This window comes from Triticum aestivum, chromosome 7A, assembly GCF_018294505.1.
Source record: "Triticum aestivum cultivar Chinese Spring chromosome 7A, IWGSC CS RefSeq v2.1, whole genome shotgun sequence".
Lineage (NCBI taxonomy): Eukaryota > Viridiplantae > Streptophyta > Magnoliopsida > Poales > Poaceae > Triticum > Triticum aestivum.
In genome coordinates, this window is record NC_057812.1 from 518,768,924 (window position 1) to 518,783,974 (window position 15,051).

At 41.7% G+C, this 15,051-nt stretch overlaps 1 protein-coding gene across 1 annotated transcript; it reads right to left on the reverse strand.

The window, feature by feature from the left end:
- On the reverse strand, positions 1–1,278 carry LOC123147933 (30S ribosomal protein S31, chloroplastic). The gene is made up of 3 exons (XM_044567265.1): positions 1,007–1,278; positions 475–539; positions 1–373 (listed from the first exon to the last, which is right to left on the reverse strand). The coding sequence occupies exons 1-3, from the start codon at positions 1,179–1,181 to the stop codon at positions 233–235; spliced, it is 381 nt and encodes a 126-aa protein (XP_044423200.1). The 5' UTR covers positions 1,182–1,278; the 3' UTR covers positions 1–232.
- Between the last annotated feature and the right edge of the window lie 13,773 nt (positions 1,279–15,051).

Below are 15,051 nucleotides of genomic sequence, written 5' to 3' on the forward strand. Positions count from 1 at the left end.
GAAGGCGAGAAAATACCAGACATATTTTAGACAACATAGGTGCCAGTTTCCCTATATGCATACAGCCCAAGCAATCGAAGGTACATAGGCATCTGTGTTTCGTCGAGAAAGACCAAATAATTACTTCTAAGAAATTGCACTTCGCATAGGATAATGACAAAATAATTACTCCCAGGGAATTGTATTTCACAAAGGACAGGGAAATCGTGAAATAAGGGAAAATTCAGACATCCTAATCCATCCTTTCCATGATGTCATCATCAATCTCAATTGCGATGATCTCCCCGTCTTCAAACTGATCCTTCCTAGGAGGCGCGGGAGGGGCGTAAAGCCGTGCTGGGCCTGTTCCCTTCTTCTTGTTACGGGGTCGTGCCTAACATGACGATGCAGAGAGATAAGAATCACAACAAACACATCAGTTTGAGATTGTGCTAGATATTGTGCTATAAAAAGAGATTGTGCTGGAGGACTCACATTTCCATATGAGTGGCTGAACCTTTTGCCTCTCTTTGTCTTTCTGTCCCCTCTTCCACAGTAGACTGATCACAGTAGAGACAATTTTGAAGTCACAATTGGTTCAAAGTTCAAACTTTCACCCAATATTGAACATCTGCCATCCTTAATTCTTTTACGAGCAGTTTGTATATTGTTTAGTTAATCCACACATAATCTTCACCAAACTGTATGCTCACCGACACACTACCTACACTACCCATCTCGGGTTTTTGGTGATTCTTGTGAACGTTCCGGCGAAATTTCTTCCCAAACACAAATTGAAATTCCTTCTTTCTACACCAATTTCAGCTCCCTCAGTGTTTCACACACTAATATCCATGGCACTACCAACTAATTTCTTGGATTTCTACTTGGTCAGTCGGTTGTACTCCTTTTTCGCTGGATGATAAATGGGAGAAGAGTTCCCCTAACGAACTGTCCAGCATTTGAACAAACTAACGAACAACACTCACGCCTCCATAAGTAAGAGAGAAAGGACGAGTTAAGTTACCATCAAGAACTGATGTGAGAGGAGCCGAGACGGCGGTGGCGGCGTGGCTGGTGCGGGAGCGGGAGAGCGAAACGGTGGCTGAGAGCCCGAAGGAGGAGGAGGATACGACGCCGTGGTGGTGGGAGGGGAAGGCGGCCGTGGACATGGCCATGCCCTGGAGGGCGAGGAGCGCCATTGGAGGGAGCAGGGAGTGTGTTGTTGGATTGGTGTGGATTTGGGAAGAGTGTGGGAGATGATGGATTGGATGGGATAAGGGGAGATAAACGAAACGGAAGGTCACGGCTGGGCCAAAGACTTAGCTTCTGGGCTTAGAACAGAAGCTACTGGGCCTTTCATAGTGCTTAGCCATTCTTTTCTCATCGAAATCATAAGTAGACCTACCAAGGCCCATTTGATATGTTTTTTTTGTTATATACTTTGTTAATTGCTCAAAATCTGGCCATATTCTTGCTAAAAGTTCGATCTGTGGTAATGTTGGTCGCCACTTGTGGCAGACAAATCCACCCGAGGGCACTTGTATCCTAAACACTATTGAATTCTGAGTACACGGGATAAACTACTCAAAGAATTTACTCTAAATCGATCACAAAAATGTTAATTACCCTAAAAATGTTATACTTTGCTAATTTATTTATTACACACTACAAGCTAAATATTTCTAATAAAAATTAAGTACATCAAATATAGTTCACAACTCAAATTTAATTACAGAGGTATATAAAAATATTGTCAAAACACTTTAATGGAAATATTACAATTAATTTCACCAGTCTAGGTACATCCATTTGAGCGACAAGTAAATCCGGACGGAGAAAGTAGTTCATATATCTCTAAATTTGCTAATAATACAACATTTTGACATTTTTTCACATGCATAGAATACAATGTTCATGCTATTTGTAAATATGTTCCTGTAGAACACAAAAGGTATACAACTTCCAAAAAAAAATATGTGCATATCTAAGATATTTTTGTATGTATTCATGTATTTGAAAATGAAATTTCTTGATTTTAAAAATCTCAATGCCTTTTAGACAAAATGTTCATGTTATTTTGACAAGAAAACTATGGAAACAACAACTAAAATTATACAAGTAAAATGAAAATAATAGCCAGAATGCAAATAATAGCAAGAAAAAGGAAAAATCTAAGAAACAAGGAAACAACAAGTGAAAAATTAAAAGAACAAGTAAAACTGAAAATCTACCGCATAATGGGCCATGTCCATGTCATAGGAGAAACAGTGAAACTCAGAGAAAGAATAAGTGAACTGGGCGCGAAGAGCTAGTTCTTAATATCGCAGCAGAAAAAAGATTATAAGTCCTCAAAAAGAAAAAGAAAATGTTAGAAAACACCATGAATGAAAAAGAAAAATAAAGAAATACTCCGAAAAAACTATCCAACCTACTCCCACGTTCACAAATATAAGACGTTTTGCATATGTCAATATGGACTACATACATACAGACTGAGACGAGTGAACAAACACATTTCTATCTACATTCAATTCAAAAAATGTTACACAATTTATATTTTATATTTATGAACGGAAAGAGTATTTAGGGCATCCTAGCCCTCCCTGGCATGATTCAGGCCAGTATATGAACACTAATACGGTAGCTGGCCATCAAACCATGCCCATATACATTTCAAAACAAATTTGAACAAAATGGACGAATTCCATGTGAACTGAATGGTTTTATTTAGAACGGACCAAATTCATTACATTTTTAACATATTTTAACCAAACAAAAACGAACAATACTTTTTTAGTCTAATCTAAATGATCGCCGTCGAGTCCGTATCCCATGTTGACATGTCTTGAATCTGCATCGGTATTTCCCTAAAAAGAAAGGGATGATGCAACACAACTACGGTAAGTATTTTCCTCAGTTATGAAACCAAGGTTATTAATTCAGTAGGAGAACCACGCAACACTATGTAAACGGTACCTGCACACAAAGAACAAATACTTGCAACCCAACGCGAAAAAGGGTTGTCGATCCCTCTGCAGTAAAAAGATAGATTAAATTGTATGAGATTGGATAAATAGATCTAGCAAAAACATAAAATAAAATAAGTAAAGAAAAGGTGCAGCAAGATATTTTTGAATTTTTGGAATAATAGATCTAAAAACAATATGATAAAAGATAGACCCCGAGGCGTAGATTTCACTAGTGGCTTCTCTCGAGAAAATAGCATACGGTGGGAAATAAATTATTGTTGGACAATTGATAGAAGAGCAAATAATTATGACGATATCCAAGGCAATGATCATGTATATAGGCATCATGTCGAAGATTAGTAGACCGACTCATGTCTGCATCTACTACTATTACTCCACACATCGACCACTATCCAGTATGCATCTAGTGTATTAAACTCATGAAGAAATAGAGTAATGCAATAAGAACGATGACATGATGTAGACAAGATCTATTCATGTAGTAATAAACTCCATCTTTTTATCCATAATAGCAATGATACATGCGTGCCTCGTTACCCCTTATGTCACTGGGTGAGGACACCGCAAAATCAAACTGATGACAAAGCACATTTTCCAATTGCAAGAAAAATCAATCTAGTTGGCCTGACTAAACCAAAGATTCGAGAAAGAAATACGAGGCTATAACAATCATGCGTATAAGAGATCAAAGAAAACTCAAATGATATTCGTGAATACTCGCACTTCATTGAATCCCAACAAACACACCGCAAAAATTCATTACATCAAACAGATCTCCAAGAATATCGAGGAGAACACTATATTAAGAATCAAAAAGATAGAAGAAGTCATCTAGCTACTGCCTACGGACATGTACGTCTATGGTGAACTACTCACGCATCATCGGAGGAGCACCAATGAGGATGATGAACCCCTCCGTGATCGTGTTCCCCTCCGGCAGAGTGCCGGAAAGGGCCTCTAGACTGGATCTCGTGGTTCTAGAACTTAAGGCGGCTGGAATTGTGTTTCGATCGGTCTCCTAGGGTTTCCAAAATATTTGATTATTTATAGAGCTGAGAGGCAGTGGAGGAGACCTCCATGGGCCCCACCACCTATCAATGCGCGCTAGGGGCCTCTGGCGCACCCAGGTGGGTGGTGGGACCCATGGGCCTCCCCTCTAGTGCTTTCTTAGCTCCCAAGTTGACTTCTGGTCTAAAAAGAATCTCCAAAAGTTTCCCTGCGTTCGAACTCCATTTGATATGGATATTCTGCAAAATAAAAAACAAGCAAAAAACAACAACTGGCACTAGGCACTATGTCAATATGTTAGTCCCAGAAAATGATATAAAATTGCTATAAAATGAATGTAAAACATCTAAGAATGATATGAAACAATCAAAAATTATAAATATGTTGGAGACGTATCACACGTCATGTCTTCCCCATGTCCGGCAAGCTCAACGGCCATGAGCCCCGGGAAATGCGGCAGTGGGAGGGGAAGAATAGCAGTGGCCTTCCTGTGACCCAGGCCATGGGGAGTCCCATGCGCTAATCTTCCTCGCTGGAGTCCTCCCTGCCGACACGCCGACCTTGTGGTCGTGGCGGCGTGGCGCCAACCGCGATGGCGGCACGGACACCGCGTAGCTAGCGCCATTCATGGTCACGTGCGTCTCCTCTTTCGGCCACCTTCGTGTCAATTTTCGTGAACAAGGCATCCCGTTCCTCTCGCGGGACGCGCCGCCGCCATTGCTCACAGCGGATCTCGCGGGCATTGCACATGGACTTGTACATCGCCCACTGCTCATCTAGGAAGCCCGGATCCTCCGCGACCATTGCCGCAATGGTATCGTCGTTTGCGTGCTCGCGGGCGATTTTCCCTTCCATAAGTCGATGCTCGTCGAGGAGTTGGAGGTTGTAGCTTTGGTCATGTTGCGCCTGCCGAAACACCGACAGCGCTGAAAGATCGTGGATGTCGCCTAGAGGGGGTGAATAGGCGCTTTAAAATAATTACGATTTAGGCTTGAACAAATGTGAAATAAACCTAGCGGTTAATTTGTCAAACACAAAACCTACAACAACTAGGCTCACCTATGTGCACCAACAACTTATACTAAGCAAGATAAACAACTATGTGATAGCAAAATATATGACAAGAAACAATATGGCTATCACAAAGTAAAGTGCATAAGTAAAGGGCTCTGGTAAGAGATAACCGAGGCACGCGGAGACGATGATGTATCCCGAAGTTCACACCCTTGCGGATGCTAATCTCTGTTTGGAGCGGTGTGGAGGCACAATGCTCCCCAAGAAGCCACTAGGGCCACCGTAATCTCCTCACGCCCTCGTATAATGCAAGATGCCGTGATTCCACTAAGGGACCCTTGAGGGCGGTCACCGAACCCATACAAATGGCAGCCCTTGGAGGCGGTCACCGAACCCGTACACTTTGGCAACCCTTGGGGCGGTCACCGGTACCCGTCAAATTGCTCGGGGCGATCTCCACAACCTAATTGAAGACCCCGACGCTTGCCCAGAGCTTTACACCACAATGATTGAGCTCCGAACACCACCAACCGTCTAGGGCGCCCAAGCACCCAAGAGGAACAAGCTCAAGGGTACCAAGCACCCAAGAGTAATAAGCTTCTCAACTTGTAACTTCACGTATCACTGGAGAACTCAAACGATGCACCAAATGCAATGGCAAGGGCACACAGAGTGCCCAAGTCCTTCTCTCTCAAATCACACCGAAGCAACTAATGTTAGGGAGGAAAATGAGAGGAAGAACAAGAAAGAGAGCACCAAGAACTCCAAGATCTAGATCCAAGGGGTTTCCCTCACATAGAGGAGAAAGTGATTGGTGGAAATGTGGATCTAGATCTCCTCTCTCTTTTCCCTCAAAAACTAGCAAGAATCCATGGAGGGATTGAGAGTTAGCAAGCTCGAAGAAGGTCAACAATGGGGGAAGAACACGAGCTCAAAGGATAAGTTTCAATGGGGAAGAAGACCCCCTTTTATAGATGGGGGAAAATCCAACCGTTATGCTCACAGCCCGCACAGAGCGGTACTACCGCTAGGGCGGTAGTACCCCTTTGAAAAACAATAGCGAGGAAGCAAAAGGTCAATAGAACCGCCGGAGCGGTACTACCGCTCATCCTCACGGTACTACCGCTAGGGATCACGGTACTACCGCAAAAGATAGCAGTACTACTGCTAGCGAGCGGTACTAAAAAATACATCTGGGCCTACCACCGCAGGATTTGGGACGAGTTTTTGGTCCGGAGCGGTACTACCGTTGTAGGAGCCGCGATAGTACCGCTCTGGAACGGTAGTAAAAAATTACATCACTCCAATTCGCGGTAGTATCGCCGCAGCCTTTTCAGAACACCAAAACTGCCACAACTTTTGCAAACGGACTCCGAATTCGACGAAACCAAGTTTGTTGAAAAGCTAGCGACAAGGGCTAACACAATCTTGATAGAAATACCAATAAGAAGCAAATGAGAAAAGGCTCAAAAGAAAATGGTGAGAAACCTTCCTCGGATAAGACCGGTAAAAACTCCAACACCGAAAACATCATAGAAGACGCATGCAAACTCCGTTTTTGATGAACCCAAGCTTGTCATCAAGATGACCATAAGCTCTAAGACTCACAAAGAGAACCAAATAAGAACTAAGAAACATGATGCAAGGATGCAATGGTTTGAGCTCTCGACGAACGATATGATCAAGCTACTCACTTGAGAGCCCCCCTTGATAGTACGGCTATCGATCCTATAACCCGGTCTCCCAACTACCACCATGAGACCGGTAAAATAGAAAACCTATCAAGGGCAAACCTTTGCCTTGCACATGATCCACTTGAGCTATAGATGATGACGATCTTGTCCTCCTCAAGATGGACCACCTTTCTTGATTGCGTTGGGTCGATGGAGACTAGATGATTGCTCCCCCATACTCCACTATGGGTGAGCCACTCTTCAGCACATCTTCACAAGTCCATTGACACCACAATGGATGGCAAGCTTCAAGCACTTGATCTCTTCGTGATTCTCCACTTGAACTTGCACACGGCAATCTTGATGACGATCACCACTTGATGTCATCCTTCCCATGGGTTGTATGATATCATCCTCTTGACGCAAGCCCATGGACACGTACCTAACCCCACATAGACTCTCACATAGACCATGGGTTAGTACACAAAGTGCAATGGACAATGCTTACCATACCATGGGATCACTTGATCCCTCTCGGTACATCTTCTACTCTTTGTGAGTTGATCAACTTGATTCACTCTTGACTTAGTCTTGATCAACCTTGAATCTTTCCAACTCTTTTCGTTTGGATGATGTCTTGAAGGTAAACATGAATGATCACACAATCTTCTTCTTCAAGACATGCTTGCAATAAGCTCAACACTCACATGACCAATCTTTGGATAATTCCTTAATAGCACCTTGGTCAACCCATAAACTCCTTGAAACCAACACATGGACTTCAAGAAATGCATGTGGAAAAATCCTTCAAATATAACTCAATGCAACCATTAGTCCATAGAGAATGTCATCAATTATCAAAACCACACATGGGGGCACCGCATGTCCTTTCAATCTCCCCTATTTTGATAATTGATGACAATCACTTTCAAGAGAGTTTATATAAGGAATTATGCATCACCATGCAATGCAACAACCAATAATGCATGCGTAGGAGATGCGTATGCTTAGGAACAAACCAAAGCCAGAAGAGACAACTCTTTAAACTTCTCCACAAAACTCTCTGAAACTTCTCCCCCATTGGCATCGACTGCCAAAATGGGCTAAAAGCTTAGAAGGCCTATAAAATATGTTCCTCCATAAATTGTGTATTTCTCAATAAGAGAGTGGAATGCAATACACATATCCAACGGTAAATACTTGGAGGAAGACAAACTATATTGAGGTCCAAAGATTGCAAAAGGAAGATATGCCACAAAGACATAATCAAAGAGAGAAACAAACAATCAAGCAATCAAAATATACCAATTGAATTAGGCCAATGATCCTACGAGCCACATGAAAAAAGGATATTATGATAAGAGCGGAGCAGTATTCTAAAAAAACTAGAGAAGCTCCCCATGATTTGTGCACATTAAGAATTTTTGTATTTGGATACAAAGTGCACAAAATAGGATCATAGCTTTCCCAAAATCAATAGAAACTTACAACAAGTGCAAGAGAGCATATAGGAAACTAAGCCTAGTACTTGCAACAAACACATGTTTGAGCAACAAGTAAGAGAGGCAACTTAAGAGTGGGCTCAACCAAAAAGATGTGTGTGAGTCAAGGCAATGCACTTGAGAATACTAATGTACAGAAGAGCATTAAGCATCAATAAAGTCTTCAAAGAATGAGGCACACGGTGCAAGGCCTATCATTCCCACACACAACTAGCAAATGGGTTCACAAGCTTACTAATAAGCATATAGATAACCTATGCTTGTGACAACCCGCGGTGAATATAGAAGATGAAAGGCGCATTAAGACGAGGGATGCCAATTAAGATGGCAAAAAACCTCGTAAAGATAAGCATGAGGAAAATAATCTTCACCACACAAGAGCGCATCAAGATGCAACGATAGAAGACACACACTCAAGGCAAAAGCTTTCACGGAGCCACCAAAGAAATAACATAAGAAAGACAAGGTGGACGTGAAAGAAAGGATTTCATCTAGATATGCAACTTCTCTCAAGTGTATAAGATTCTAGGTAGACAAAATCATGATGATATATATATCTACAAAGAAGGATGTACACCCGAAATAGTTACAACACGAAGGAACAAGATATCCAAAAGGAAGACATACATATACCAATAAGATATTTGCTTGAGAGCATAGCACATGGCTAGATATGGTCTTATTGTATATAAATGAATTCCAACCACACGAACATCAAAGACATCACAACTAGCAACAAGACATCATTGTTGGGATGCTTTGAGAAAGGAAACAAGTATCACAAGAAAAAATGGATAACATGCCATGATACAACCTACACAAGGTTGATGCAAGAAATGTGTGCATGAAGTATATGAAGATACTTGTTACCGAGATAACATTGGAAGGATGTAGTAGATACCAATTGAAGGTACAAAGTAGTTCATTGATCATCCTAGCTTGACTCCAATAAGCACATGGTGACAACGCCTTCCTTGTGAGTGAGCCGAGCATCCAATGCATTTCCACTTGTTCCTAGAACAACAACACAAACAAAATGGTACCCAAACTCATTGGGACCAAAGAGTTAGAGAACCAACAACACATAGGACAAACTCCACATAAATATGTGCATATAGATATGAAAATGAATTTCATGCACATCTCATCCAATTTGAGACTTGGTGGAGTTCCCCCTATATATTGGGTCAAAGAAAGAAAACATGCCAAAGAAACTACAAGAAGTAAATATGCATGCTCAAGACTTTCAAGAACCGAGACCAAAAGACAAAGAAATACCAAGCGAAGAAAAGATACCAAATGAATAAATCATCACTTGAAGGATATCCATAAAAGATACATCAAGGAATGAGATATCCATTGATACACTCAAAAAGAAAGATGTCAAACTCCCAAAAGAGAGAATGGTTCCAAACAAACCAAGCCCTCTACAAAGTTTCATGATGGCACAAAGCACCAAAAAGAAACGGCTTGCCTTCCACAAACACACACTTGATAAGGATCACAAGATGAGTGTTTTATAGAGAATAGGATAGCTCCCCCAAGACTAGTGCATTATAGAGAATTTGCATTTGAATACAAAATGCACGAGGTGGGATCACCACTTTCACTATATCTAGAAAACACTAGACAAGGTCAAGAAATTAACAAGATCCACAAGTGGTATGGAATACAATGGGAGTTGACACAATCCTAGGCAAGAGATAAAGCAAATAAAAGCAAAGGCCAATGTAAAGATGATCAATAATTTCTACCACACATAAGTGAGTACCAATTGTCAAAAGACAAGAAGTATTTGGAAATAATTCCCGGTGGTAGATAACAAGGATATCCGACATCATCTTCACACCAAACAAAAAGCAAATTGCAACTTGTAGAGCTAACATGCCACCTAGGAACAAGATAATTTACAATATCAATTCTAGGTGACAATATCTCAAATGTACACATTTTCTAGGCTAGTAATATACACATAGCATATTACTCCCCCATAATGTGATACCAATTAAAGATAAACAAGAGGCAAAATAACGATCCAACACGAGATAATTAATGGACAATATAGAATTTGAATTTCTCATGAGAAGACATACCACATAGCGACTAGATAATCTTGAAATATCAATACTAGATGGTATTACTCATGTACACACATATATAGGATTGTGAGGTGCACAAAGCACATCACTCCCCCATAATGGGATATTCCATTAATCTCTCACAAGATCCAACTAAGAGAAGAACAAGATGCAAAAGGCTCAATGCATGACACACACGTACATGATGTGCAAACCAACACACACATACTTGATTGCTCAAGATAATCAAGTTGGAAGCACAACATATACAAACACATGCAAGGAACAAAACCAAACATGCAAAGGGGTAAGTAACTATCAATGTAAACACTTTAAGCACGAGTTACCGCATGGAGAAACATTGGATATAAGATAGAAACTTGATAATTCGAATAACTTGGCTTGAGACAATTAGAATGATGAAGTCCCCCTTAATTCTTCATAAAGTAGCCAAGTATCCAATGCCCTCCAACAACACCTATTGATCAAGTTTGAACTTGTTGGTCCCCAACCAAGTTGGGTCCTAAGAGGTTAGTCACAATAGGCTTGGCTATCCAAATGGTTTTTTTCTTGACACCACTTTGAGTACCAACAAATTTGGCAAACACATTGCCAACCTTATCCTTCCCAAGAGAATAGATATCATCAATAATAATTGGGTTGGATAAGTTACCACTAGTGCATGAAGAGGCGAGGTGACCTTTCTCACGACATAAGTAGCAATTTCTAATCTTCACTTTCTTCTCACTTGATTTCTCAACTTGAGAAGCATTAGCTTGAGGATTCTTGGGAAGAGGACTTTCTTCAACTTGTGGTTGAGCATGAGATCGAACTTGTGGCCGCTTCCCTTGTTGCTTGTCACTAATGGCCTTCTTCTTCAATGGGCAAGATCTAACATGATGCCCTTCTACTTTGCACTTGAAGCAAACAATCTTGGCCGAATTCTTGACTTGTTCTTGGCCCTTCTTTTTGTTCATCTTGGACTTCTTCTTCTTCTTGGAGTTGAATCCAAGTCCACCTTTGTCATTGGGGGATTTTTGCACACTCAAGATATTGTTGAGTGTGAATTTCCCTTCATGACTCTTTTCCAAGTCTTTCTTCAAAGAAGTGACTTGGGCCTTGAGCTCTTTGATTTCCTCTACATGGTTAGTCTCAACACAAGTACTAGAGGAAGTATAAGCTTCATTGTTAGAGCAACAAGGCAAGGAAAGCAATTCATCACAAGATGTACCAACATTGTGAGTAGATGAATTACAAGGACTAGCACATGGCAACATAGCATTTTGACTAGAAGTAGTGCTAGTATCCACATGAGGCTCACTAGATGTTACCTTAGCAATCATGGCCTCATGAGCTATCTTTAGCACATTATGGGATACTAGAAGATCATCATGAGAGCTTGAGAGCTTTTCATGACTTTCTTCCAATTTCCCATAATTGCTAGATAGCAACTCAAGTTGAGCCCGTAGCTCAACATTCTCCTTCAAAATGGATGCTTCACAAGTAATAGAGTTAGTAGCACAAGCATCATCATTAACAACAAGAGGAGAGGACAACTTGGAAAGCTCTTTTAAATAAGAAGCTTCAAGTTGAGCATGAGACTCGGTGAGTTTGATGAGCTCACCCTTAATGACCCTTGAGCCATTTTCGAGGTGCTCAAAATCCTCAAGGAGTCTAGCATGAGCAACTTCAAGCTTAGCATTTTTAGTTTCAAAATCATTGGCCACCACAAGAGCTCTATCACGAGATTCCCTCACTCTAGATAATTCTAGAGCAAAAGTCTCCTCAAGAGATTCCTTGGTGGTTTGTTCAAGTTCAAGAGCTTGAGAGAGGTCCGCAATCTCATTAGCGTAATCACGCTCATGACCTTCCATTTTATCAATGGTGACCTCATGCTCCTCAAGACGAGATTCCAACTCATCAATATATTTCTTGCCCTCAGTAGCAATAGACATGATTTCCATGAAGTTGGAACGAGCAATTTTATTCTTAAGAAGAGCTTTAAAAATCATTTCCCCCTTAATTTTTAAGGAGGCAACATCATCATTCTCTTCATCATAATCAACATCATCATCACTCTTGCCATCATCAATATCATCACAAGATATATTGGGATTCAAAGTGGGAGATACCTTTGAAGCCTTGGCCATAAGGCAAAATGCAATAGATGATGATTTAGGATCCCTTGAAGCACCATCCAAGACCACATCTTGTTCCATGGAGTGTTGGGTTTCCTCTACATTGTTAGCACAACAACTCGAGGAAATACATGCATTTTCATCATGGCAACAAGATATAGCAAGCATATCATCATGAGATTTAGTCAAGCAATTTCTACATGATATGCAAGGACTATCAACACAAGCATGTGAAACATTTGGAGTGCTCGAAGTGCTAAAGTCCAAAGATGAAGCATTGCAATAAGAAAGTGATGAAGGATTATCAACAATGAGCCCACTATCATCATTGCAATGAACACCACTACTCACCATGTCATTACCTTGTGGCAAACCACACGTAGGTGAAGTAGAAGAAGTTGAGAACACAACACGGCCGGAGGTGGAGGGAGAACAATCATCCCCACAAAACTTGGACACGCCATATTTATCTTGAAGCTTTGTCCACAACTCATGAGCATCCCGGAACGACATGAGTTGAAATATAACTACATTGCTCAAAGCATCGAAAAGCACATTAGAAGCTTGAGCATTGAGATAAGAGTTTTTCTCATCCTCTAAAGATAATCTTAGGGGATCCTTTGGAGGAGAAAAACCCATATCTACAATTCGCTCTAAATTTGGGTCCATGACCCTAAAGAGATTAAGCATGCGAATTACCCAAACATCAAAATTTGTGCCATCGAAACTAAGAGTGTCAGAGAATCCTAATCCCCTAGTCGACATCTTTACTCTCTAGGTGGTTAAGCCTAACAAAGAGAGACGAGGCTCTGATACCAATTGAAAGATCGTGGATGTCGCCTAGAGGGGGGGTGAATAGGCGCTTTAAAATAATTACGGTTTAGGCTTGAACAAATGCGGAATAAACCTAGCGGTTAATTTGTCAAACACAAAACCTACAACAACTAGGCTCACCTATGTGCACCAACAACTTATACTAAGCAAGATAAACAACTATGTGATAGCAAGATATATGACAAGAAACAATATGGCTATCACAAAGTAAAGTGCATAAGTAAAGGGCTCGGGTAAGAGATAACCGAGGCACGCGGAGACGACGATGTATCCCAAAGTTCACACCCTTGCGGATGCTAATCTCCGTTTGGAGCGGTGTGGAGGCACAATGCTCCCCAAGAAGCCACTAGGGCCACCGTCATCTCTTCACGCCCTCGCACAATGCAAGATGTCGTGATTCCACTAAGGGACCCTTGAGGGCGATCACCGAACCCGTACAAATGGCAACCATTGGGGGCGGTCACCGAACCCGTACACTTTGGCAACCCTTGGGGCGGTCACCGGTACCCGTCAAATTGCTTGGGGCGATCTCCACAACCTAATTGAAGACCCCGACGCTTGCCCGAAGCTTTGCACCACAATGATTGAGCTCCGAACACCAACAATCGTTTAGGGCGCCCAAGCACCCAAGAGGAACAAGCTCAAGGGTACCAAGCACCCAAGAGTAATAAGCTTCTCAACTTGTAACTTCCACGTATCACGTGGAGAACTCAAACCGATGCACCAAATGCAATGGCAAGGGCACACGGAGTGCCCAAGTCCTTCTCTCTCAAATCACACCGAAGCAACTAATGTTAGGGAGGAAAATGAGAGGAAGAACAAGAAAAAGAGCACCAAGAACTCCAAGATCTAGATCCAAGGGGTTCCCCTCATATAGAGAAGAAAGTGATTGGTGAAAATGTGGATCTAGATCTCCTCTCTCTTTTCCCTCAAAAACTAGCAAGAATTCATGGAGAGATTGAGAGTTAGCTAGCTTGAAGAAGGTCAACAATGGGGGAAGAACACGAGCTCAAAGGATAAGGTTCAATGGGAAAGAAGACCCCCTTTTATAGGTGGGGGAAAATCCAACCGTTATGCTCACAGCCCGCACAGAGCGGTACTACCGCTCCAAGGAGCGGTACTACCGCTAGGGCGGTAGTACCCCTTTGAAAAACAACAGCGAGGAGGTAAAAGATCAATAGAACCGCCGGAGCGGTACTACCGCTCATCCTCACGGTACTACCGCTAGGGATCACGGTACTACCGCAAAAGATAGCAGTACTACTGCTAGCGAGCGGTACTAAAAAATACATCTGGGCCTACCACCGCAGGATTTGGGACGAGTTTTTGGTCCGGAGCGGTACTACCGCTGTAGGAGCCGCGATAGTACCGCTCTGGAACGGTAGTAAAAAATTACATCGCTCCAATTCGCGGTAGTATCGCCGCAGCCTTTTCAGAACACCAAAACTGCCACAACTCTTGCAAACGGACTCCGAATTCGACGAAACCAAGTTTGTTGGAAAGCTAGCGACAAGGGCTAACACAATCTTGATAGAAATACCAATAAGAAGCAAATGGGAAAAGGCTCAAAAGAAAATGGTGAGAAACCTTCCTCGGATAAGACCGGTAAAAACTCCAACATCGAAAACATCATAGAAGACGCATGCAAACTCCATTTTTGATGAACCCAAGCTTGTCATCAAGATGACCATAAACTCTAAGACTCACAAAGAGAACCAAATAAGAACTAAGAAACATAATGCAAGGATGCAATGGTTTGAGCTCTCGACGAACGATATGATCAAGCTACTCACTTGAGAGCCCCCCTTGATAGTACGGCTATCGATCCTATA